Here is a 24,093-nt window from a genome sequence, read left to right as displayed (position 1 = left end):
TCCCAGTGATTTTCAGTACTCTGGTCCCTCTTTCTGATCAGACATTATTCTGTAAGGTAGGAGCCTAGTCTGCTCCCAGGCCTAACAGAAAATAGGGCTTAGAGTCCTGTATTTTTCTCTCCCATTGTGTCTGCACATAGTGAAACTGTGCTGAATGTTGCCTGAAAGGCTTTTGTATATATTTAAGTTAGAGCATTGTAAAGACTAGAGGGGGTATCTGTACTCCTGCTCTCTATATGGCAGAGTCTAAGCACAGAGCCCCCCAGCCAAGATTCTCTATTTGGTAAAACGTGGACGAGCAATCAAGGCTTAAGCTTTCGGGAGGTGCTGCGAGTACAGTGTAGTCCACAAGCACCCACAAAGGAATGTCCACACACTGTTAGTGATAAAACAGTCTTTATATAAATAAGGTTCACGTTGTATACACCATCACCACAACACACTTTGTACTCCGGCAATACTTTAATGGCAAATATATACAGGTCTACGTGGTACCACTCTCAACTATCGATTGCCTTGAAATGCATCAACCGCTAACAGTTCAAATGATGTACGAATCAGATTGCAAGATGAATCAACTATAGACCACAGAAAGAAAGCAAGTTAAATCAAGCAACGGTAGAACGACTCCTGTATACCTAGAGACAGTTCTGTGTGAGGAGCCCCCCACCTGGGCAACCTGTAAATAAAGCATATTGACAAGCTCAGTCCAGAAATGCTTAATATAGTTGATTCCTTCTAAAAGGTTCTACAATCCCAATGTACCTGGTTTTGTAGAGTTTTTTTGGGCCCTTCTTGAGTGAACTCCCTTTAAGGCAGGAGCCACGGGTTGTCGAGATTATAAGTGAAGAAAAGGTAAATGCTGTTGTTGTGGAAGCAGCTTCAATCCTCACGGTGCTTGTTGACGAAAGCTCGTGAACATCCTGTGAAGATGAGGTGTGTGGTATACCTCGACAAAGATGGTTAGTTGCCGCAAAGAGTCAATGAAGAACTTTGGCCCAGCAAGGGCGTTGGGTTGTTGGCGTCTGACGTCGGCGATCAGGACGTGACCACGGCTGGCTCTCGGTACTCAGTTAGTGTCTCTGAGGTCTTCGGGTAGTGGGAAACCCACCATCGGATTCTCCTCGGTCGTTGACGACCTTGACTTTCTCCAGTCGGACAAAGTGGTCGATGATGGTGAGCAAGGGAGTCCTTGAATCAAATGTCTTAGGCAAAGGTGGAGCGTAACAGCTCTGGTCGTTGAGGAGCACAAAGTCAAGATGTCCCTACGTCTGGGCAACACACTTCGATGGGTTTCCAGCGGTTATAGCAAACCTGCGAACTCTGGTCAACGACGTTGGACTTGGATGTCCGGGTGCTTCACTTCGGATTCCACGGCAGTCACCTTCTCCAGTCGGCAGCCTTTCGAGGGTCTGGCTTTCAGGGAGCGTTGGCAAAGATCAGCTGGTGCACGATGGTCCCTCTTAACTCGGGAAGATGTTGCCTAGCCAGGCCCTCTCTTGGATCAGTTTCCTGAAGGCACAGCAGCTTTCAGATTACGTTGAAGGGAACAGCGGTTCACCACCACCTTCCGGCTCAGCCTCGAGAGTAAGCATCAAGTATCGACTTCAGCTTCTGAACGATTTCCATCAGTGAGAGGTCTGCAGATATACTGTTTGGTCTCTAATTCACTCTGCTGAGTCACACTCGGGCAACCAATCATTCAGAAGGGCGTTCATGCAGGCAGGCAGCCAATCAGGCTCACAGTGCATTCAGGCCATTCTTCCTCATCCAGACACTCACAACACGGAATGTGGATTCAGACAAGCACCCAGCCATTCAGCACTGCACACTGAAGTCATACTAGTTTCGGGCAGGGCTGTCTCAGTCATTGTGTCAAACACCAGATACTAGACACCCACACCATGAAATGCGTATTCGTCATACACTCCATTCACCCAGGTCCCACCCCACAGGCGTACCCACAACATACAGTCATTGGGAAGGCTCCAGCCAGACTGGCCTGGACTTCCCCACAATACCATACATGGGACTTCCACCCAACAGCCGGAAAACAAGGTAACAGAGATAGAAAGCAAGAGGCCACAGGGGCCATCTTGTCTCCTATCGGGAATCAACTGATTCCAATGGCAGGACCTGGGTATCCCAAAATGGAGGATACTCAGAGCACCTGTCTATTCAGCATGGAGCTGCCACCAGCCCATACCCTGCTCTGTGGGTGGTAACACACAGGTGCCCCAAAAGCATACACTAGGAGTACAAGGTTGTACCCCCTACCCATGGGTGCCATAATGGTACGCAAGGGTCTGTTCACCAAACCAAAAAGAGGAAGAGCTGCACCGCCAGGAGTCCCACATGAACTCCTGCGCGGAAGACAAGACAGAACATACATGATCAACGGAATAAAGGACAGGAATACAGAGGCCCTGTCCCTCAGATGCATTTCCAGCATCACAAGCATCCATTCCAAATTGAAGGGATGCAGCTGCTAGAACGTTTAAGAGTTGTTGTAGAAAAATACGACAGTTGAAGTTTGAGCAGTGTTGCTGTGGTAGTGCCTCGGTGGGAGGCCTCTAAATAAGGACCTAAGCAGTGGAACTTGTACAGTAAAATATTAAGGACACTCGCCTACATCTTGAGCTTGTATAATTTTTAGTACTCGGTTCCCTCTTCCTGATCAGACACTATTCACTAAAGTACCTCTGACATTCCATTCAAAGATAACCTTGAAAGACACCAGGAGTAGTGGGGCATAAATAAGAAAATGTGGACTCATGAACTTCTATTCCGTAGTGTGCTTCAGCAGCATCTGTCACTTGGGTACGATAATGTCAAATGTTCCCAGGTGAGCCCATGTCGCTGCTCAGTATATATCTACTGTAGATGCACCACATAAATCAGTCGTAGAAGAGGCCGCCACTCCCTTACTGAACCATGCTATAACATGAGAAACATGTTTTGTGAGTTTATTTGCTGACGTTATCGATAAATTAAGTCATCTGATCAAATGAAGAGGGTTTGGATCCTTTGAGGCCAGATTCATAGCTCACAGATATTACTAGATTTCCTGAAGATCGAGTTTATCTAGGCAAATCCGAACGCCTCTGGAGAAATCAAGAGATTGCATGATTTTCTCAAAGGCTTATTTGGGAGATGGAAAACATTCTGTTATTCCAGATCCTAGAACCAGTGGAATTAAGTGGTCATTTTAGGACGACAGATAGGATCTACTTCTCCCTTTTGAGAACGGTTGCAAAGACCAGAGCCCTCCGTTGCCCATCGGTGGGAATTACCACTTGCAAGTGATTCTTAGATGGTTTCATTAGGCAAGAAAGGATGATTCAAATTAACGTCTCGGGTACTTGTGCTTGCAAAACTAAAGGACGCAAAACGTTAAAGGAATTTATGACTCCAGATCGCCACTGACCTCGAAGTAATGTTGCTTCTGGTTCCGTGATGTTGTGCGAGCAGTGAGATTCCTCCACAACCTTACTTTCAACATATGCAGCACCTGCCTCTATTCTCCCTGTTGCGGGAAACTGACATTCAACAAAAAAAGAAATTAACAATATGCTCTCGCTCTGCAGGGAAAAAAATCCCCAGAATGCAAAGTGACAACCTGCCAACTGGGAGAGCCCTGTGTACAGAACTCCTGTCTACCTAAGCCCTACCCTTATGGGTCTGGGGTGAGGGGGGGTGGCACAGGTATTCATTAGTGGTATAGCCATCTGCACGGGGGTGCAGATGAACTTCACTGATTAATGAATGTGCAGAGGCAGTATGGAATGCTATATTTTACAGCAAAGATAATAATCCATATTAATGTTTTTCTCATTTCCTTGGATTTGCTATTCAATCAAATGTGCTTTAATTTGGATGTTTGTTGTACTAGGAGTCAATTTAATGACTGATGTCCAACTGAATTGCATTTAAACTTGACCAGGAACGAGTGACTTAGTGGTTCGATCAGAGACCCATTTAAGTGGACCATTGGAGTAGATTGCATCAAGCACTCTGACATGCATATTGTGTATTCTAATTAACTATCCACTCAGTGCCTTACTGATCAACTTGTGCTAATTGAACCATCTGTACCTCAAACACTTTACAACATGCTGTAGGCTTTGTTCCAATGTGCACCCTTCCCCAAGGACTATTCATGTATGTGCTGTCCTTTGAGCACTTTGGCTAGCTATGGTGATTCTTGAATTGTTGTTTAAGGTTCCCTTCAGCAATGCTTTCAGCACCTCAAATTGAATTGCATATGTGTCGCATTATATCGGGCTACAGTATCAGATGTTCCCCCTCAACACGATATACTTTTCCATCAATAATTCAGCGTCCTGTAATAAAGTGGGTGTAGAGATTTAGAAGCATTAGAAAGTAACTCTTGCAATTTTTATTTACTGAGCATTTATTAGGCGCTTATACAACAAAATGGTGTTTCCAGGCGCCACAAGGCAAAATGGCAAAGGAACAAGGGGAGTAAATAATAAATGAAGTCATGGATTAGAACAATTAGTAAGACAGCATTCATACAGTGAGTTATTTGTTTTCTATACATTTTTATATGCAAAATTGATTTTGTTGAATGTACTAGTGCACATCATGTAAACAACTGATATTAGTGAGGTTGCCAAGGTAAACAATGATTCTGCATGTGTAACTCGGATTATTGTTGCCTTTAAAGTACACCATTGTCTTTATGTTGAGCTTGTAGTTGCATTTATTGTCGGAGTATCCTTTCACATAAAGGCATATTATAGAATTGGCGTGCAAAATATTGCATAGGAGCCCATTTATTGGATACATTTTTGGACATCTTCTGTAATGAAATATGGAAAATACTGTATAATAGTGCCACCAATGCGAGTTTGGAGTAGAGCTCTTAATCGCCCTGATGAATAGCGTGGTAGTTCATTGTAAGTGATGGTATCCTATACAGCGATTATAATACATGTGGACTTAAAATCATAACAAACCAAAACATTCAACACATGATTCAATTCACATGGGCATGCACTTTGTAATATTAAAAACATTAAGAAAGCAACAGGAAAAAACAAAAATATGATTACTCTAACTTGTGTTTAATTTAGGTTTGTATAACAAACGTAATTAATTTTTGAGGTATCCTGAATTTAGGATCAGAAATGGAGGGAAAACATGGGGCTAGTTACAGATGCAAGCAAAGCTTACCTATAATACACAATTCTTTGATTTAACTCTGGTTGTAATTAATATTCTGGTCCCTTCTTTTTAGTGAGTTTCTTAGTACTAATCCTCTCTGTAGATCATGTAAGTTGGAAATACTGTAAATAAGTTCCTATTGCATGTTTTGTTGGCGATTGAAGAAATAGCTTTCCCCAATTTCCATGTTTGTGCAGTATTTCATATTCGTTAAAATATATATATATATTATCAACGTCGGTCAGTTTTGTGGAATGGTCCCTATTTAATTAAAAACAGCATGTACCAACTGTTTTAAGGATCAAACATTTTGAATGTCTTCAAAATAAATGTGCCAGATAGTCAGTAAAGAGTGTAAATGAGAGAAGAGACATTAGGTTAAGGTTTGGGCTGAATGTCCTTCATGCAAAACATTTATTTTGTAACGCTTTATAAATACATATGTAATTTAGCACTTTTTAAAAATTCTCCATTTCTCTCTGCAAGTAACATTGATATCTAATATTCTTGGAATGTTTACATAATCAGCTGTCTCTAATCTTGAATGAAGAACCCTTTTTTGGAATTTGCCACCTCAAAATCGGTTGATCTAATTCTGTGACAGAAACAGGAAAAGTATAACGCATGTGTTGTTTTTGTTATTTGTTTCTTTCTATTAATGGAGTGGAACTAATTTTGATCAGGAGGGAAATGCGTATATTCCTTTTTAGGAGCCCAAACTCTTAACGAGTGCTGATTACACTGTTACTGCATTTCTTGGGACCTGGGTCTTTTCTGTTTTACATGTTTTTTTTGTCAGCAGTTTTATTTATGTTTTGTTCTCTTTTTAGGTTCAGAAATTAGGAGCGGAGAAATCAAGGGAAAGGGTAAAGATTATCAAACAAATTCTGAGCTAATCAAAGGTGGGTGGGGGCCCCTAGACTGGCACGTTGGCAGCAGAAGGGAGGCCTAGATCAAATATGCCTTGATGTACCCCCAGCCTAAACTGAAAAGTAGAATTCTGAGATCTTCAGCCTGGCCTAACGGTTGTTCTGTAATCTTAGTGTCATTTTTATAACAAGTGCTTTTCTTTCTCCACTCTCCATCCCCCACCGGGTATAGCTTGTGGTACTTCAACCACACTTTTATTGTTGACTGTAGTTCTACGTTTTATTTTCATGCTCATAAAGTAGCTGAGAAATCTAGGAAAGTGTGTAGGAAAGGGAGAATTTAGATTTTTGGCCTGTTAGTGTTTCCTTTTGGGGGGGCAGTGAAAACTGAGGAGAGGGTGATCGCTAGTATTGCTTGCGAACTCCCGATTTCGCTAGCTTGCCTATGTCAAATCTGTAAAGTGTTGTCATCTTTAGATACGTGATTTTCGTGTCTGGCTACTATTATTGTAGTTCAGTTCGACATAAAATGTCGTTGTGTTGTTTTCAAAGGCACCCTCCCTGTATACTCATGTGTGGTAAACGCTATTGTTCTGAAGGCAGGCACAGCAGATTTATGGAACTACAATTGCACGTCAGTTTTAGGCAAATCTGTGAGGTGAGGCGCAGTCTGGCCCTTATTTCTCAAGGCTTTCTGATGTCTGAATTGCTAAGTCTGATTAGACTTGTCCCTCTGTTAGCGATTCACAATAAACACGCTTTTATTTAAGCAACTGAAAATTACAAGTATAGAAGAAAGTTGAGAGCAGCTAAAGGCTATCGTTGGTTTTCCCTCTTGCCAGTCTACAAATGAAAGATCTACTCACCTTCACAGGTGATAGTAGCAGGAGGTAGACAGTTGACTATTATTGTATTTATTGGGGGAATTGAATCAGCCTGGTTAAATCCTGGCATGTTTTCAGTTCTCTTAAAACACGTTGGCAGTAACTATTCAAAGCCTCTGCTCTTTTTGACATATTTTTAATTTCCCTCCGTGCAAACCTGCGTCATGAGGTTTTCAGGCTGGCGTGGTGGCTCAAAGTCTTAGTTGCTATGCATTGTTTGGATTGCATTCAGCAATTATCTCTGAGTTTCTCTTTTAGGCCAGACCTCTCTGGGAAGTATGCATTTCCCCAGGGTTTTCTGTTTTTCCACAGTATAATATCCTAGACAACATTTATCTATGCCTTCTTCATCATGTCTTCTACTAGAGCCACTTCACTAGTGGTGAGATACCTAAAGTCTTCTACACACCCTTTCTACCAACAAGTACATGGTTTTCTTTTCTACCTTTTTGAAAACACAAATGAAGGTGTTAAAATTAATAAACTTGCAAACATATTGGGTTGATTTTTTTAAACATTTTATTTGTATTTTAAATCTTTTTTGTACATGTGATCTGATACTGCTGTCTAAGATTGTCCATATTTCTTTTGGAATTTTTTAGGTCATGGTAAAACCCCAAAAGATGCGGCATCTGTGCGTGCCACGCACCCCATTCCTGCAGCTTGTGGGATCTACTATTTTGAGGTCAAAATTGTCAGCAAAGGAAGAGATGGGTAAGTGTGTGAGGATTCGTTAATTGATTATTTTCTTAATTATTTTTTAGCACTTCTAATTAGTCTATTTCTACCATGATACACTCTATCATGTATTTCTTTTATTTAAAAAAAGTGGATGACAACGGGTCATCTTCAGCTACTTCCTACTCTGCTTTTCTTTGTGCTACGTAGTAAGCATCACTAGCGTCGAATGAGGGAATATTGAACGTTTTGCATGTGGGAAAATGCTTTTGAAGACTGATATTGGGCCATTGTTTCATTAACTGTAGGGATTCGTTCTTTCCAGGAACTGAGAGTCAATTTGGGGCACCATATGTTGAATATAAATAATCACTTAAACAGCATTGGGTTTTGTGGGGCGTTAGCATGCAGCCAGTGTAGCAAAGATTATACTTTTTACAAATAAAGACAATTGGTGCTTCATGCGGATGAGGTTCTCTGTGAGCCAACGTAGAGGCGCTGCCCATCGCCACAGTCCAGCCATTTGTTCACTCACTACATAAACAAATCAAAAAGAAATGGGGAAATTCAGGTTTCTTTTTGATTTGTGTATTGTGGCATTCAGGGAAGCAGGAGACTGACCGCGAGAAGGCATGTTCTACAATACTTTGTTACACAGAAGAAAACGCCTACCTAGGTCTATTTTTAGGTTGTTTCCATACCTAACGGAAGGCAAACTAGGGTGGTCGGGTTTTTAAAATAAACCGTCCTGGTCAAAACCCTGCTATCCCTAATGCTACAGCTAAACCTAACATAAATAACATATAAAATCCTTGTGCTCAAAGGGGATGACTTCCTCCCCCTTAGCAAAATGGACAGTTTATTGGATAAAGGAAAAGTCTCAAAACAAAGTTCTGATAAACCTGGAAGGATGACGCCCTACTCCCAGTGAACTCCTCGTAGAGACAAACCGTCCTCCTTGTGACAGAACAAAAAGTTTCAACGAAAAGTAAGGCTCAAAGTGTTCTTGTATCAAAGTTCAAAAGATAGTTCCAAAGCAAACAAGCAAACTCAAAAGTCTATGTGGTCCCGTCTGGGACAGTAAGGATTTTAGTGGTAGTGGATCTTCCTCCAGTCCCTCAAGTATTACCTCCTTGTGATATTGGCCAGGTACTTGAGACCAAAAGTGATATACACTATGGGGTATTTGCTGGTTATTAGGTTCCGATCCCACCCCGACTTATTGTCTCCCCCAAATACCTTGGTTTGGGGGGTTCTTCACTGGTTCTTCCTCTGTTCTCAGAACCGTAAGACTTGATGATGTTGTTCTTGTCTGTCTTCAACTACTCAACTCTTGTATTCTGGAGGTCGAGGCTGTACTGAGACGAAGAAGAGTGTGGGAGTACCTTTGAGTTGCAGTTTATCTGGTGTGTACTCAAGGTATCGGAATGATGGGGGATGAGAGGGCTCTCAAGCTTCTAGTTTGTTTGGTTGAAATCGGGTGTGTCTGGGCACGTGCCTTCTTATGATGTGAACAGGATGTTGGTATTGCTGTGCTCCCTGCTTCTATACCATTTTGGGGGGGGCGGCTATCCTTTCTAGGGAAATGGCAATGCTTCCAACTATTAGGGTCCCTTCGTATGGATTTCTTTATCAGAGGTGACACTGGCAGTTCCTTGTTGACAATGTTTAAAGACACTAGTCCAGACAGGTTTTTACTGTTTTGAGGTATGCCTTTCCCCTCCAGGCGTCTTGGAGGTAAAAGGAAGAAGATGACCCCTCTATGGTGTTGTGGAGAGGAGCGACCGAACAGCATTGCTGTCCCCTTGAATTTGACGATCGGTAAATGTTCAGTGGTGCTTTTCTTTTGGGCCACCTCTCTCTTTAGTTGTGGTAGGCATCTCTTCCGAGGTCCCAGTTCGACCAAAGTGCTCTCTTATTAAAATTGTTCACCCGCAGGGTTGGTGGGGTCGGTCAATGGACCTCACATCTCCTGGCTGTCGCCTCTTGCCTGGGCCTCCTGCCTTTGGTCTGGTAGTGCTGCGGTTCAGCATGATACTTGTTCAGTGGTATCCTGCGGCTTGAATCCCAGCTTCGGTCTGCGGTTTGGGATAGAGAAGGGAGCCCTCTCTCACTCTCTCTCACTCTCTCCAGCCAGTTACTTGGAGGCGCTATCCCTTTCAGATCGTTTTCACACCTACGCTGATCTGGGTTGGCTTATCAGGATGGGATCTACTTGTTGTATTTCCCTGTTGCCAGTCTCGCCGTAGGTGGGTGTTGGCTCGCCTGCCAGATTGCGGTATTTGATCTTTGGATATTCGATGTGCATCCCTGCTGCTCCTGCTACTGCAACTTCCACTCGTCACCCTCTTCTTCATCGCTGTCTTTCTGTTCAACTTATATAGGGAGCTCTGCACTGGCGTAGCGATCATTCTTGACCATTGGTTTGTAAAAGTTCTCTGGTTAATCATTTACTTTTCCTCCATAAGTGGTCATTAATGTGGAGGGGAAAGATATGGTCACCCAAAGCATTATTATATGTCTGATTATCGGCTAAAGAATGATACTGGAAGTTTTTGCAAGAGGGAACGATGAAGTTTCCCAGGTTCTCAAAGGGGCCATACCCTGGTTTAGCATCACTCCTTTTTAAAAGGGTTTCTCCCTCCCGCCTTGCACCCCGCCCCACCTCCCCAGGGAGCTTCTTGGTTAGCAGCCGCACCGCCCTGGCCCTATGGGGAAATTTTTTATCCCCCCCATAAAGAAGTGATGCTATCTATAAGATCGTCACAGTATCTAGTGCGCAAACGCATGCAAATGGCTCCACTGTGGAGATGGGCAGAGCCTCTATGTTGGCTCACAGAGAACCTCCTCTGTACCAATTCTGCCCTTTTTTGTATGTGTGTGAGCTTTGCACTGCACAGGTTATTTTTCTTTTTTGTTTAAAAAAAAATGTTAATAAGCTGGAAATGGTAAATTTTAACATTCTCACGAGACACCAGCTGGTCAGTAGTATGGTTCTCTTTGGCTGCATTAATGATCTCCATCAGCCTCTTGTATTTTCCTGAGAGGGAAAAAAGTCAGGGGTACATTTGGTGTCCCAAGAGGAAATGTCATCGTAACCATCTATAAAACTAGTTTCCATCCTGGGAGTTGTCTGCAAGGCAGTCACTTATTCCACTGTGCTCCGGATTGACATATGAATTTTAAAAACCGGCGTTTGTGACATGGTTTTGCTTGCCTTTCAATTGGGAAATAAACATTGTTTTGTTTACTCTCCCAAGCCTTTTTGCGTGTGTAAACTCTGACCTTCAAGCCTCTTTAGTTCAGTGGAAACATTTGGTGGATCTCGAAGCTCAAAAGGTCACACACTTTTATTGCCCTTTTTTCCGGTACTGTAGCTTCTTGGTTTAACTGCCTGTTGCTGAGATCTGTTTTCAACCTGCAAGTCACAGGTTCAAATCATCGCTGGTCCATTCATCAGAACCGAATGAGTACCAGTGAGGGATTAAACCGGTTTACAGCCATCCTAATAGCAAAGCTCCATCATTAAGCTGGATATAAATGATGCATTATCCCTTTAACCACTCTTAAAATACACTGGTCAGAAATGCTTTCTACGTGTGCTATAATGTGGCAGTTTGCTTCGTGGGGGTAACAATGTACATGGAAGTTAGACTGTCTTAATTTGCCTCGTGTTGATTCAGTTGTTCTAGTAGTTTGTGAGTAACAACATGTGTTATGGTTGGAAGTCATTGGCAGATTTAGCAGCTTCCCTTGTGGTCTACATCATCTTCAGCTGTTGCAGATATTGAAAGTGCTTGCCGATGCTTGCTGGCCACCATCTTAACTTTCACTGGCAGGAGAGTGCCCAGCGCATTATTTTCACTGTGGATGTGGTGTGCCAACCCACTTATTTTAAATGTCAAACCACTTTTGGTGAGTTTTATTTAGTTTTTGTTTTTTCATAGGTGTCCACTTTATTCAACTGCTCCTGTGCATTTCCTTCTTTACAAGTGGTAGTTTTCCATGAAGATCGACAATTGTGATACAGTAGATTGAATACTAAGCCCTGAATAGTGGTTTGAAATAATATGATCCGTTTGGCTCTTAATATGCTACATCTGGTGCAAGTCCTATAGCAATCCAAGAGTAGTGTCTTGCTGTTGATTGGGGGGGGAGAGGTTGGATGACCAAAGCACTGACTAAAGGAATCGTGTGTGATGCTTTCCGTCCAATTCCAGCAGAATGTGATGCCTGGGTGAGACTGCCAGGCCTTTCCAGTCTACCAGATGTTTGTCTGGCAGATGTGCCTGTATAGTCTTCACATCTGAATCCATCATCATCTCTAACTTTGCTCTTAGTTGTTGTATTGTTTATTTATAGAGCGCACTGGTCCGTAAGGCATCTGGGCACTTGTATGACATTTTTGGTTACAGTTGCAGCATAACACGAAAGATACAAGATAACAGCAGTATACAGGGATACTTTACAATAGTATATAAAAGTGCAGATCAGGTACAGCGATACATTTATACATGTCATAGCTGGTCGTCCAGGTCATTAGAGAGTAAGGGTACAATAATATAGATAGGTCATGGAATTATACGTCAGCGGTCGTTCGGAGTATAACCATTGTTTAACATTGGTTTTGAATGAATGGAAGGAGGGTGAGGCTCTTAAGGTGTCCGGTATTTAGTTCCAGAGTTGTGCTGCCAAGACTGGAAAGCTGGATCCTCCAGTTCTTTTGAGTTTAAAGTTAGGTATTCTTATACTATTGGATTGTGCCTTTCTGATGGGGCGTTCAGATGTATGTTTGGTGAATTTCTCTGTAAGGTATGCCGGTGCTTTGTTGTCGAGGCATTTATATGTTAGGTTTAGAGTTTTAAGTTTAATTCTGTCTTTGATGGATAGCCAGTTGGAGGATCTTCTTTGGTCCGATATATGCTGACCTTTGGGAATGCCTAGGGCCGTTCTTAGGGCATTATTTTGGAGGGTTTGAAGTTTGTTGGTATTATGTTTACTGGTGCCCAGGTAAAGTGCGTTGCAGTAATCCAATTTCGATCGGATTGGTGCCCGTGCAATCGTGGTGCAACTTTCAGTGGTCAAAAATGGTTTACATGCATATATTAATTTGCATGTGTAACTGGCTGCAGAAGCTGTAGCATTTACTTGCTTGTTGAGGTTGAGAGCAGAGTCTAAATAAAAACCTAGGGTTTTAACTTCCTTGGCGACTTTGATCTTAATACGTCAATGGTGATGGGTTTGTATTGGTGAGGGAGTTTATTTAGTTTACTGGTGGACCCAATGATGGAGTTCGGTCTTTTCGTCATTAAGACATAGACCATGGGTGACCATCCAGGTTTGTATGATTTGGTAAATTTTGTTTATAAGGCTTGTGCCTTTGTCGTAATCTCCCTGGATAAGGATGAGGATCTGGTTGTCGTCTGCATAATTAGTGTATGAGACGCCCAGATTATCCAGTATATCAGAGAGCGGCTTTGTAGATTTATTATACAAAGTAGGGGAGACACATGACCCCTGTGGTACGCCACGTGTGATGGGTACTGGGTCTGCTGCTGAACAGGGCAAAAGGTTAGTTCTACTATTTCTCTGTGACCATTCCATGCCACGTTGATGTTTTTTCTCTGAGCCCTTTGTATTAGGTGGTTGTAACTTGCATTGTCCACATTTTCAGTGAAATTGTTTTGCAATCTTATGAGTTTCCCCTCGTTCATCCCGTCCTATGTGAGGATCTCTAGTGCGTTCTAAAAAGACTGTGCTTCAACATCTTTGCCTCGTTCTCATCCTTGTGTATTTGAATGTTTCCGACCTATTCACCCCCCGCCCCATCTTGTATTTCTCCCATTTCATACATGTTTGAATTCTAAAGATGACAGTTGATTTAAACCTTTTTGTATTTTGTTACCCATTGTCAAGGTCATAGAGGATGTATGCTGGGGCCACAACATACCACATGCAGCCTTCACGGTATAGCTGAAGCACACTTGCCTTTTTTTTGTCTTCCCTGAGCAGTTCAATGTGTCTCTTGTTTTCCCTCAATGGACCCAACTATCACGTTGTTTGCCACTTTGAGGTTATTCAATATAATATTCTATAGACCACCTGCCCCTCTGTTTGTTGCCCATTAAAACATGGGTCAAGAACCTGTGCATTCCAGCTTTCTAAACCTGAGCCCATTGAACACTTTATTTAGGGAGTCAACCTCTCCGCTCATAGAATCTACCGTACGTTGTTATTGGAGGGCCTCTGTTCAATGCCCAAGAACAGATAGGGCTTTGGGGGATATGAATCCAACCACAAAACGCCTTACTTCTGGTGCGATATTGAGAGAGAAAAAAACACTGTTTGCTGATGGACAGAGCTCCCAATGTTACTATGTATATACACACCAGGCTCCCACATTGCTTCACTGACATTGAGCCCCCTGAGGGTTCTCTATCAAATTGTATTGCCTGCGTTCTGCCCCCATCTCAACCCCAATTGACAGGTTAACTGTTAAATGTCTCGTCACCCCTCATGACCTTAAGCAGATCCGGCTTGCATCTGTTGGACCCTCGCGTTCCTCTCGGCATGAAGTGCCAAGTCCAAATACTTACCTCATTTGCTTTCCCTTAGCCCATCGACCACGTAACCTAACATTTTCAGGGCACTGATGGTGTGAAATGTTTGATATGGGGGAGGATTATCAATGGTGGAGTGGTGAAAGAGGCTTGATCTAATGGAGAGAATAAAGTGCCTCCATGTTACAACAGGGGATGATGTGAGCACTTTAGAGCAGAGTTCGGAATTTAAAATTAGTAGGGTGCAGGACTTGTTAAATGATAGTACCACTATTCTTTTCTTCTCTAGAAAGGAGGTAAATGCATTAAAACAACATACCTTTTGTAAGGGTTGGGGCAACATCTGTGATTAGCAAGTATGATGGAAATGCTTGGGCTAATACGTCTAAGCTACTGTGAAACACGGTGCATTTTCTTTATCTGGTCTCTGTACTTTAAAGGTGCATGTTACTGAAATGCATTGTGGCATCCTATGAAATGTGCTTGCAAGCTGGAGTGCTGTAGCCTGCTAATGTTGCACGGCTGAAAGGTGGGAAGGATTTTGACATTTGACAGTCAGAATGTTGTTGTATGGAAGATAACTTTGGAAGCAATTGTTGAACAGCCAGGTGATGTCCCAGACTCATTTTGGGGAAGGCTGCTGTATAAAATGCGTTCCTTTGCATGTCCATGACTGCTTGGGGTACGCAGTATGTCACCCTTTAGGCATGTGCCAGAAAAGTGTGCATTGAAACACGTTAGTCTGGAATTGAAATGTGAAGTTGTTTTCCAAGATATGAAGTTCATTAGGAGTTTGCCTGTCCGGAAATAAAATGCTGGTAACCATATGTACTGGCACCTTTATGTAATTCTCAAGTCTGCTGGAAGGGACTGTGATCTACCCGCAGGCCTGACCTGCCTGTAGATCGGGGCACTACCGGAAGACAATATCCACAATCACTGGCACCGCTATCACCAGTGCCTGTGACTGCGATCCCAAGGAGTCTCTAACACCCATAATATCCCGGTAATACCAGGATATCGTGCAGCGGAGACAGTACGGTAGTCCCCCTGTATCCCACCGGAATTACCGGCAGACTTGTAACAAGCTCCAATGACTTTGATTGTGAGTGTGCATGTTTTGCTGTGACCTACTTAAGTGAACACATAAGATGCCAAATTCTATGCTTTCCTTGTGTTGTCTAATACGCCTCAAACTCTGGTGTGATGTTCTTCTCACTGAACCCGCTCGCACCCTTTTTTGCCTAAAGTGTGCACCCCTCTGCTGAGAAGGAACATGGCCCAACAACCAGTTCTATGGAATGGTGCCAACTCGGTGGTGTGGGAGTAGGAGGAGCCACAATATCACGTTGCATCTCTCTCTGCCGTGCCAGATGCGAGCTAGACGTTTGCAGATCAGTCTGATCCCTACATTTCTAAGGAAAATCTAGATGGGTACCCCTTTCTTTGTGCCAAGAGTGATACTGCACTTCTAATGCTCAACAAGGCAGAAACTCGTGTTTGAAATTGTCATTGGATCTCCTGTTAAGTGGAGAATATCCTGATTTTATGGGTCGGACAGACGGATATGAAAAAGGATATTTCACCTCTGGCATGATGCAGATAGATGGCAGACTCTCAGTGGCCACAAAACCATAGAATGCGTTATTAGGCTTTAGACTTTCTCAGCACAGTGGCTCTCGCACTTGGGCAAATGTATAGCCCCTTGATGCTAATTGAAGACTATGCAGCAGGCCACATTTGCAAATAAATATTATATGTCATAGCCATGGAATGAAATAAAACCTTTATCCATGTGCTTCAAGCAAACGAATTACGACCGTTTAGAAATAGGCTGAACAACAGTATTAAACACTATAAGAATGGGCATTTCCTTATCGCATTCGTTCAGTTAAGACAAATTTGGTTGAGTTTCTACCCTTTTATTTTTTTTTGGACTCGAGGCACTTTTTTATTTTTTTTTCTGGTCGTGTTTTTCCTGTTGCAACATACATATGTGGTTGATTTCGCACCTGCTCTTCGAAACCACTTTTCTGACAACCACTTCTAGTTAACAACCTTCTACCCCTCTCCAATATGCAATGCTGTTTTTCTTAGCCGCCTGTGGCTTTTGCCATCTGACTTACGTTTTACAGTTTCATCAGCTGTGGGAGAGGTAGTTTGGGGCCCCACTAAAACCCTGGTATCTCGGGTTACAGTTTCTGCACAGGGCTTCATTATGTCTATTTTGACATGGCAAGATGGCACATGTATTCTCATGAGAGACTTTGTGTAGAATATTTGGTCACCTAATTGCCTGGCGCCGCAGTTTAAAGCAGGAGTAAATGTCAAATTGTATACATACATGACTCTCTATATTTGGGTTTTCCCTGTTTTGAAGTGCTCCCGGTTTTGGCAGAGGAGAGAAATGTGGTACTGGGAGAAAGCGTTTGTTCTTGATAACCGTTTGGTCAAGTCCGGAAACAAGCATGCGAACTCCGACTGGCCTCGTTCCACAAATGTGGTTTTTCCTTTCTATACTAGGGGCCCAAGTTATTATTCTGTTATGAAAGCTAGGTATTTTGCATTTAAAAAGCACCATCATTTACAGATCCCACTGCTATTCAAATGCAATTAGTGCACCGAGAGAATTGCTTGGGTGGTGCTCCCGTTTGCTTTAAGTCTCCTTTATAAGAGAAGAGTACTGCTCTATTCCAGTTGTGTAGCCAGGGAGAGGTCAGGGGGCAACCTCCCTCCTCCCCACCCAGGGCCACTTATCGTGTGCCCTATGGCTGCCGCCCCTGCCGGCCGGCCTGGCCCTGCCCTGGTGATTTATTATAACCGATAAGTAATGTGTGAGGGGCGAGCTGCCACCCAGGTTGCTAATCGCCTGTTTCAATCCTCCGGTGTGGGCCCCGTATTTTCAGGATGCTGCCTGCTTGCCAGACTCGGAAGAAGACAGCTATGTCTTAGTCTAAACGAGATGTGTAAGGAAGGCATGGCATCAAAGTAAGACAGCCCCAAGTGATCACAGTTCAGGAGTGTTTATTAAACTGTAAGGGGGTAAGATAAATGCCCAATCGCAACCTAAATTTAAGATGGGAAGCAAGCTACCACCATCAAATAATAATAATGCTGTCTTAGTGGAGTCTAGTCAAATAAAAAGGACCTATAAAACGATTGTCAATCCTTACTGCTATATTTCAAGTGTGGGATAATGTTCACAAGAAAAGTGTTCACAAAATAAATCGGGATGGTATGGCCGGGGTCTCCCTTCCCCACATTTTTAGCATGGGACTAGGCGGGCTCTTGAGAACTGCACACTCCAGTGCTTCTCTGGCATGAACTTACAGTTCCTTTTCTAAGTATCAGGGCCTTCTGTGATAAGTCTCTTCTCATGCCAAGTTTCGCGTCTCAATCTTTGGTGTCCCACCTCCACTCTACAAAGACCCAGCCCCCATCCAGGTGATCTTCCAGCACTGGTCCACCCCCAGGAACTGGATCCAGTCGCTATGCCTATGTCCTGGTCACCTGGATGACAGATCCCCAGGGACTAGTGAGTGAGACACCTTCCGGTTTCTCACATATGTGGGGGTCTAATTAGCATATGGAATGCGCAACAACACAGCGAAGACATCCGAGGGCCAGAAGTCGCACAGCAAGGCAATGCAAGCCCCCCTTAATTGCATCAATCCCTGGACTGCATTATGTTGATTTGTAGTAGAATGTCGTTTCTCTTATGCCACACATTAGTAATCTGCATGTACGTAAATGGTGAACTCCAACAAATCTAGTTGGGTTAACAATTTAATGGGCGCTTTTCTCACCGAAAGTTGCTCTTTGGTCATTGACACTTTAAAAAAAAATATGCTAACACCACAGGTGTGCTATTCCATACACCTTGGTGTCTTCTGTCAGCTGACTTTGGGGAGGGGGGGCAGGTGGTGTGGCAGGGGCTGAGTTCTTTCCCTAAAATGAGTTTGGGGAGTCCATCCACTCGTATCCCATCCATTTAGGCCCTCTTGTTTTTTTTCAATATCTTCTAGTTGCAGCACACACGGAATCCTGCTTAGCTTAACTTAATCATACTTATAAATAGGCTAAAATGTCATCTGTGGAGCACAAGTACAACAGAATTAAACATATTTACCAAACCAACCTTTACGGTTCTTTTTTACACTGACAGCCACGCATGCCAAATCTACGGACACGTCCCTCAGTGATCTCCCCACAAACACAAGTGTCTTACCTTATTTGATCACTTAGGAAGTTGGCCACAGATCCTGGGTAAATCTTGCCTGCCAGTGATCCAAGTATATTGAGACTGGTTTCTCGTAATATAAAAATCTGGGCTTGAAACCCAAATGATGAATGAGATAGGCTTGGTAAATCTTTTAATAACAGCAAATCAGTAAGTGACTAGAAATATATATTTTTTTTAATATTGCCTCATGCAGATGCGACAGGCAATTTTCATGTTTCCATTTATACAATCTACTCCCACAATTCAGGGCTAAGAAGAGACCGTGAAGTAGTAAAACATTTAGCTTTATTAAAAAGAATAATGTAACGTCAACCACCAAGTCTCCAGCCTTGCCCTGAAGATCCTACAATGTATATGTATAAAAACCAATATCAACACAGACGAAATTTTGCCTGCCTATATGAATCTCACTTATCAGTCCATATCAGCGTTCAGTCCAATGTTCTCTTTATATAAGTTACACTCTATAAAAGATACTAGACATTCTATACATTTAATTCTTACATTAGCGTCTCTATAAACATCACTAATTACTTCAATAACAGCAGGTCAAGATGAGGCAGATATGTTTAAAACATTTGATTTTCTCTGCTATCAAGTAAAGTATGGTATATGAGCAAAGTATTGTCAATTTGACATTTTGACTAATTTTACCTGCATTGCTCTGAAGATCTGATGATTCTATCCTGAACCCACATGCATATTGCGTTCTCCAAATGACATGGGTACTGCGTTTACTAATTATGACTGGTGTGACTTTAGCTAAACAGGAGTGTGTGATTTGCAATCTATGCATGTACTTGTGTCTGTTTTCAAGCCACTTGTGCCTGCATTTTTCATTCTGTTTAGGCCTGCAAAACCACATACACAGATGCATTAAACATGGATGTGTTCCTTTCAGTCTAGAATGATGCGGGCACCATTTAAAGGGGCCAGCATCCAATGCTTTTATTCTCCCTGTATTTCAGGGCCAGGGATGTTGTATTCTCCAGTCACAGATCTTTAGTTGAAGACCCCATTCTCTCCAACATTACACAGATGTTGGAGAATTGAAAGACAGGTCAAGGCATGGTTTTGTACTTTGATGCGCACACATCTGATGTAAGACACTAGCTATCCGAGGCAGCATTAACTATGTGATGTTACTGGAGCCAATAATATGCATTTACACTATGGCCAAACATGACACTGCATTGATTTAAACCGCTATAAACTATTCTACATTAAAGTGGCAGTAAACATTCATCACATTTCAAATTTAGTTTTTCAACACAAAGCATAGTGGCTTTAAAGAACTATCTCTCACTTTGTATTCGATATAGATAAGGAACACTGAGCATTTAGATATTGGGACTGTGTCCCTTTTTTCAAATTGTTTTTTCCTTCAGTTCCCTTATCTTTGTCCTCCCAGATTTTACCATGATGGACAATTTGGGGTGAGTTGGGGTTAATTTACCTTTCCAGATTTAACTTCTGGTTTTGGGAGAACCATCACGGAACCTAGTCAGTCAGATATCCTTCCTACAGTAAACTTTACATTCAGTTGGCTTATTTGGAAATCAATCCCCAAGTGAAGATTGACCCAGACAGAGAGGAGAACAGCCCATAGAAGGAAGACCAATCGTCCCTTATGGCGTCCGATCCCCAGGTCCAGTTGGTTCCTTAATCTTCATCTCCCCATATTCTATAATTATTATAATCCCCACATGTGTATCATATTCTTGTAGCCCTTTTATTCCACCCCAGCCTTGTCACAAAGGTTCCTTACAGAGGTTCCTTAGCTACATGACTAAGAAAGGTGAGGGGAAACCTGCTCTTAATGAAGGGATGCTAATTATTATTTTTTTGTGCATTATTCTTGACTAAAATTGTGATTAATTATTTGACGATTGTATGCATTATTGGCATTTTATATAAATTCCAAACATGAAGCCATGTATATTCGTACAGAATCTTATTTATCTGAGAAATGCTACAATAATGCTTCCCATAATGCTGCAATATTGCTTACACATTTTTATGAATTTGTTTTACGCTTAAGTAAAGACAATCATTTAAAACGTATCTTTCTTTTTCTAATCCCAGCCCCTTCACTCCGCAAACCATTTTATCAAGCGTTTGGAAAAATGAATCTGGCATTTTCATATATGGGGTAAAAAGCTGGTCTGACTCCTGTAACAAATATTTTGTCCCACATTTCTAGTGTGAGTTTGTTCACTGGGTTCAGTCATCCATTCTTGCTGAGCATTAATTGTATAGTAATTGTTGGCTCGCTATAAACCTGCCGATAAACAACCTACTTTATAAGAAATGCAAACTAGGCTTTGTGGGTGACTACAATCATTCTGCAAGGGCTGTACGGGCATGACGTTCCCTGTTCAGATTGTTGAAAATAAAGTATGTCCTTTCCCAATTCAGGATCCACTTCTTTTCAGGTAAAATGTGTTACGCCCGTTAAGGGATCTGGAAAGACAAAAATTGATAATATTGGTAGGTTACTATTCCTTATTTATCGTTTTCCCATGGCTGGTCATGGTTGGGCCATGCCATTTGCCATGGTGTTGCTCAGGTGGGCTCTTGTTGGGTGTACCCTTCAGCTCTTATACCCATTACCCTAAAAATGCGGGAATTCAATTGGACCTCCAAGGCTTCCTCCCTGTGTGTCTCATTTGTAGGTGCAAATCTTCAAATAAGTCTGTCATGATTCCTGCCCCTCATGTCCCCAGCCCTCCAAGATGTCAGGCTGGAACCAGGCCACGATCACCTACATAGCCCTCAAGGACCTCTCCATCCCTCCAAAGACCCACTTGGAGTCGGGCTTGGCGCTTGTGGCATCAGACTCACTCACTCCCAGAGGATAACATTGGGGATTGGACTTGTAGTGCATTGATGGGGACAAGATGGATGCCCCCACATATTTCGGTTCCCTGAACTGCATGTGCATTCTAGTCTTTTGGGTGTGGTTCAGCCCAGAGACACCTGGGGTACCCAGAGACTATTTAAGCCACGCCCAGGCTGTGAAACATGCTTTGCGTTTTCTGCACCTGCAGCGTGACACTGGCCGTGTTCGGATCGGTCTCCAGTAGGCCTGCATCTTTCTTCTGCGCTCAGCTCCTGCAAGAACAGAACATCGTTAGGAACAGCCTTACCTTGCGGCGCTTCTGCTCATCCATCGCTCCTTCTGTTCTGCGGGCATCTTCGGCGGTTTCATTCGCATCCCAGCACGCCACTTCCTAAGGAAAAGGGAAAAGAACAGAAACGAGGCATGAGTAAGCATTCAGCAAATCTTCGCTTACTTTTAAAGACTGTACGAGCTTCAAACGCTTACCTGAATCCCAGCCGCTTTGGGGGAACTCTGTCTCCGGAACTTCTCATCCATCTGCAAGAGGGAAAAGACACTCCAGGTTAGCGTGGAGACATCTAGAGGCGCCGCATACCGCGCTTACTCACTGCGTTTCTTCTTCATAACCGGCAGCCACTCTAAAAACGTCGCAGCACCTAAAAGAAACAGAAAAAGAACTCAGTTCAATATAAATACGAAAGGGTTGCATCGCGCTCTCACTCACCTTCAGCGCTACTCATCTCAGCAGCACGTCGCCATCCCCGGACGCCGGCCATCATCTAAGGAAGGAAAGGAAGGAAGTTAGAGAACTGTTCAAAAGACTCATTATACTTACCTGTCGGACTCTTGCCAGTGAAGTAACTAGGCAGCAACGAGCCTGCATCAATCAACGCGCCCCTGCGCTGAAAGCAGGACGGAGAGCACACTTTCCAAGAAAACAAGGTGAGCTGTGGATTAAAGAGAAGGGTTGGACCCCGGGGAAGAAGGGGTTCAAGCACACAGAGACAATACGGAGTTAAACTCTACCAATCCTGTGTTTCAGGCCCAGTCTCCAGTCAAGTAGACTCCAGGGAAGGGTTTGAGGTCGTAAGAGGTCAGAACAGGCTGAGTGACGTCCCCGTGGATACCAGGTGAGCGGTACAGTCTGCACACCCTGACACAATTTCTGCTGCATGGCAGACACATTGAGGTTGTTGTTACTTGTCAGAGTCCATCTAGATCTAATGCATAAAATGGAGGCTGATGGACGTAATTACTCCCCACTTGAATGCTGGGGGGTCTTCGAAACTCTTAAAGGATGCACCTGGAGTATTTCCACAAGTAACCTTTTCTTTGCTGTTTTCGACTCCTTTTGGCAGTATTCTACTTCTTGGATTGTCATGGCTATCTAGATAGCCACCTGTTCAGGGCTTGAAAATGCCAGGAGCTGGGAGCTGTGTAGCTCCTGCTTTTAGCCTAAAATACCCTGGTTAGCTTTACATCAATAGCTACTCTTCACTCCCAGGCCAACTGGTACTCTACAATCATGCCTCTTTAACATGAACTGGTGTGTTGTGTTGGGGAGTAAGTCAACAGGCACTTTAGGACGTGTCTGGAAAACATTTAAACCATAATGGGTGATATATAACGGACTCAATGTTATAGTTTGCCACTAATTTCAACGTTTGACGTGAAACTCAGTGTGTACTAACTCCTTGTTGCCCAGAGTTCGCCCCTGCTTACGGGGTCACTGGTGATACCCATGAATTGCTTTTAGTTCTTGTTCGACAGTTCCTTTTTTCGATTTCATGCCTATCTGACCGGCCGGTTAATGAATTTTCTGGATGTTTTCTCTTCCCTTCTATTTAGTCACACAGATACAGGAACTTAATGACATCTTACTCAGTGTAAGCTGATAATTATTTTTTCTGTCTTTTTTTTGTATTCATGAATTTAAGATTTGTTCCCTTTTGCCTCCCTCTTCGTGCACCTGGAAAGGGAACGTATGGCTAGAGTGTGATACATTTGGTCTCATTATGCACGAGCACAGTGATTTTTTTTTTGTTTTTGTTTGGGCTAAATAGAAACCAAAACTATTACATTAGAGTATAGATGGGGAGAAATGGCATATGAGAGGGACACAAATCTTGCAGGCGTGTGGTTATTTGCCACCCATTGACTGCCCATTGCATTGCTAATCCCTGTGTCCATTCCTACCCAGTTGCAGCCTCTCCACGCCCAAAACAACGCCTCAGCTGGAACTCTTTGAGCTCGTTTTAATCGAGCCTTCCCATCAAACTTTGCACTCGAATTGCCTGCCAGTGTTTTTTCAAAGCAGTCTTCTGAGAGTTAGTGACTTAATTAAAAATGTCTTAACCAGTGTTTCAGCCACTCTATTTATAAGAACTATGCCTGTCCTTCACTGAAGCTCTGTTTAAAAAATCAGCATTGACAAGGACAACAGCTTTGTCTTGTGTATAAGTCTTGGGCATTTGCCAGGCACTGCTATTGGATGCCCATGTACTCGCACCATTTTGCAGTTGCTGCCATCGAAAGGCAATTAAGACCACTACGGCAGTGCTTGCAGTGCCTTTCCCATGTCTACACAAGAACCCAAACTGTTGCCATTGCCAATGCTTGTTTGGTTTCCACCTGTGACTCGGTGATCTTGATTCAGGATCAGTGCTTGGGATCTTGGGTGAATGGGATTTGGCACTTTTCTTCTGGATCTTTTTTTTCAGGCACATTGCTCTACACATACATTGTTCTCACTCAATAACGTATTGCTTTCTGGGTACCTAGGGTGGACCATGTCTGTAATCTTATTAGAACAATCTTCTTGATTTTT

The 24,093-nt window shown here is 42.9% G+C and overlaps 1 protein-coding gene across 2 annotated transcripts in view; it reads left to right on the top strand.

The window, feature by feature from the left end:
- The window catches only part of RANBP9 (RAN binding protein 9), a 1,122,649-nt gene that overhangs the window by 10,574 nt on the left and 1,087,982 nt on the right, over nucleotides 1-24,093 (top strand). Inside the window, exons 2-3 of one of the 2 annotated variants that reach the window (XM_069613547.1) lie at nucleotides 6,021-6,056; nucleotides 7,546-7,657. In XM_069613547.1, coding sequence (XP_069469648.1) covers nucleotides 6,021-6,056; nucleotides 7,546-7,657 — 148 coding nt within the window. The remainder of the gene's footprint in view (nucleotides 1-6,020; nucleotides 6,057-7,545; nucleotides 7,658-24,093) is intronic. The other variant, XM_069613548.1, reaches the window with a different exon arrangement.

The sequence above is a fragment of the Ambystoma mexicanum genome, chromosome 5p (genome assembly GCF_040938575.1).
Source record: "Ambystoma mexicanum isolate Mex_15411 chromosome 5p, UKY_AmexF1_1, whole genome shotgun sequence".
NCBI lineage: Eukaryota > Metazoa > Chordata > Amphibia > Caudata > Ambystomatidae > Ambystoma > Ambystoma mexicanum.
The sequence above is the reverse complement of the archived record's forward strand: the minus strand, read 5'-3'. Positions and strand labels throughout refer to the sequence as shown.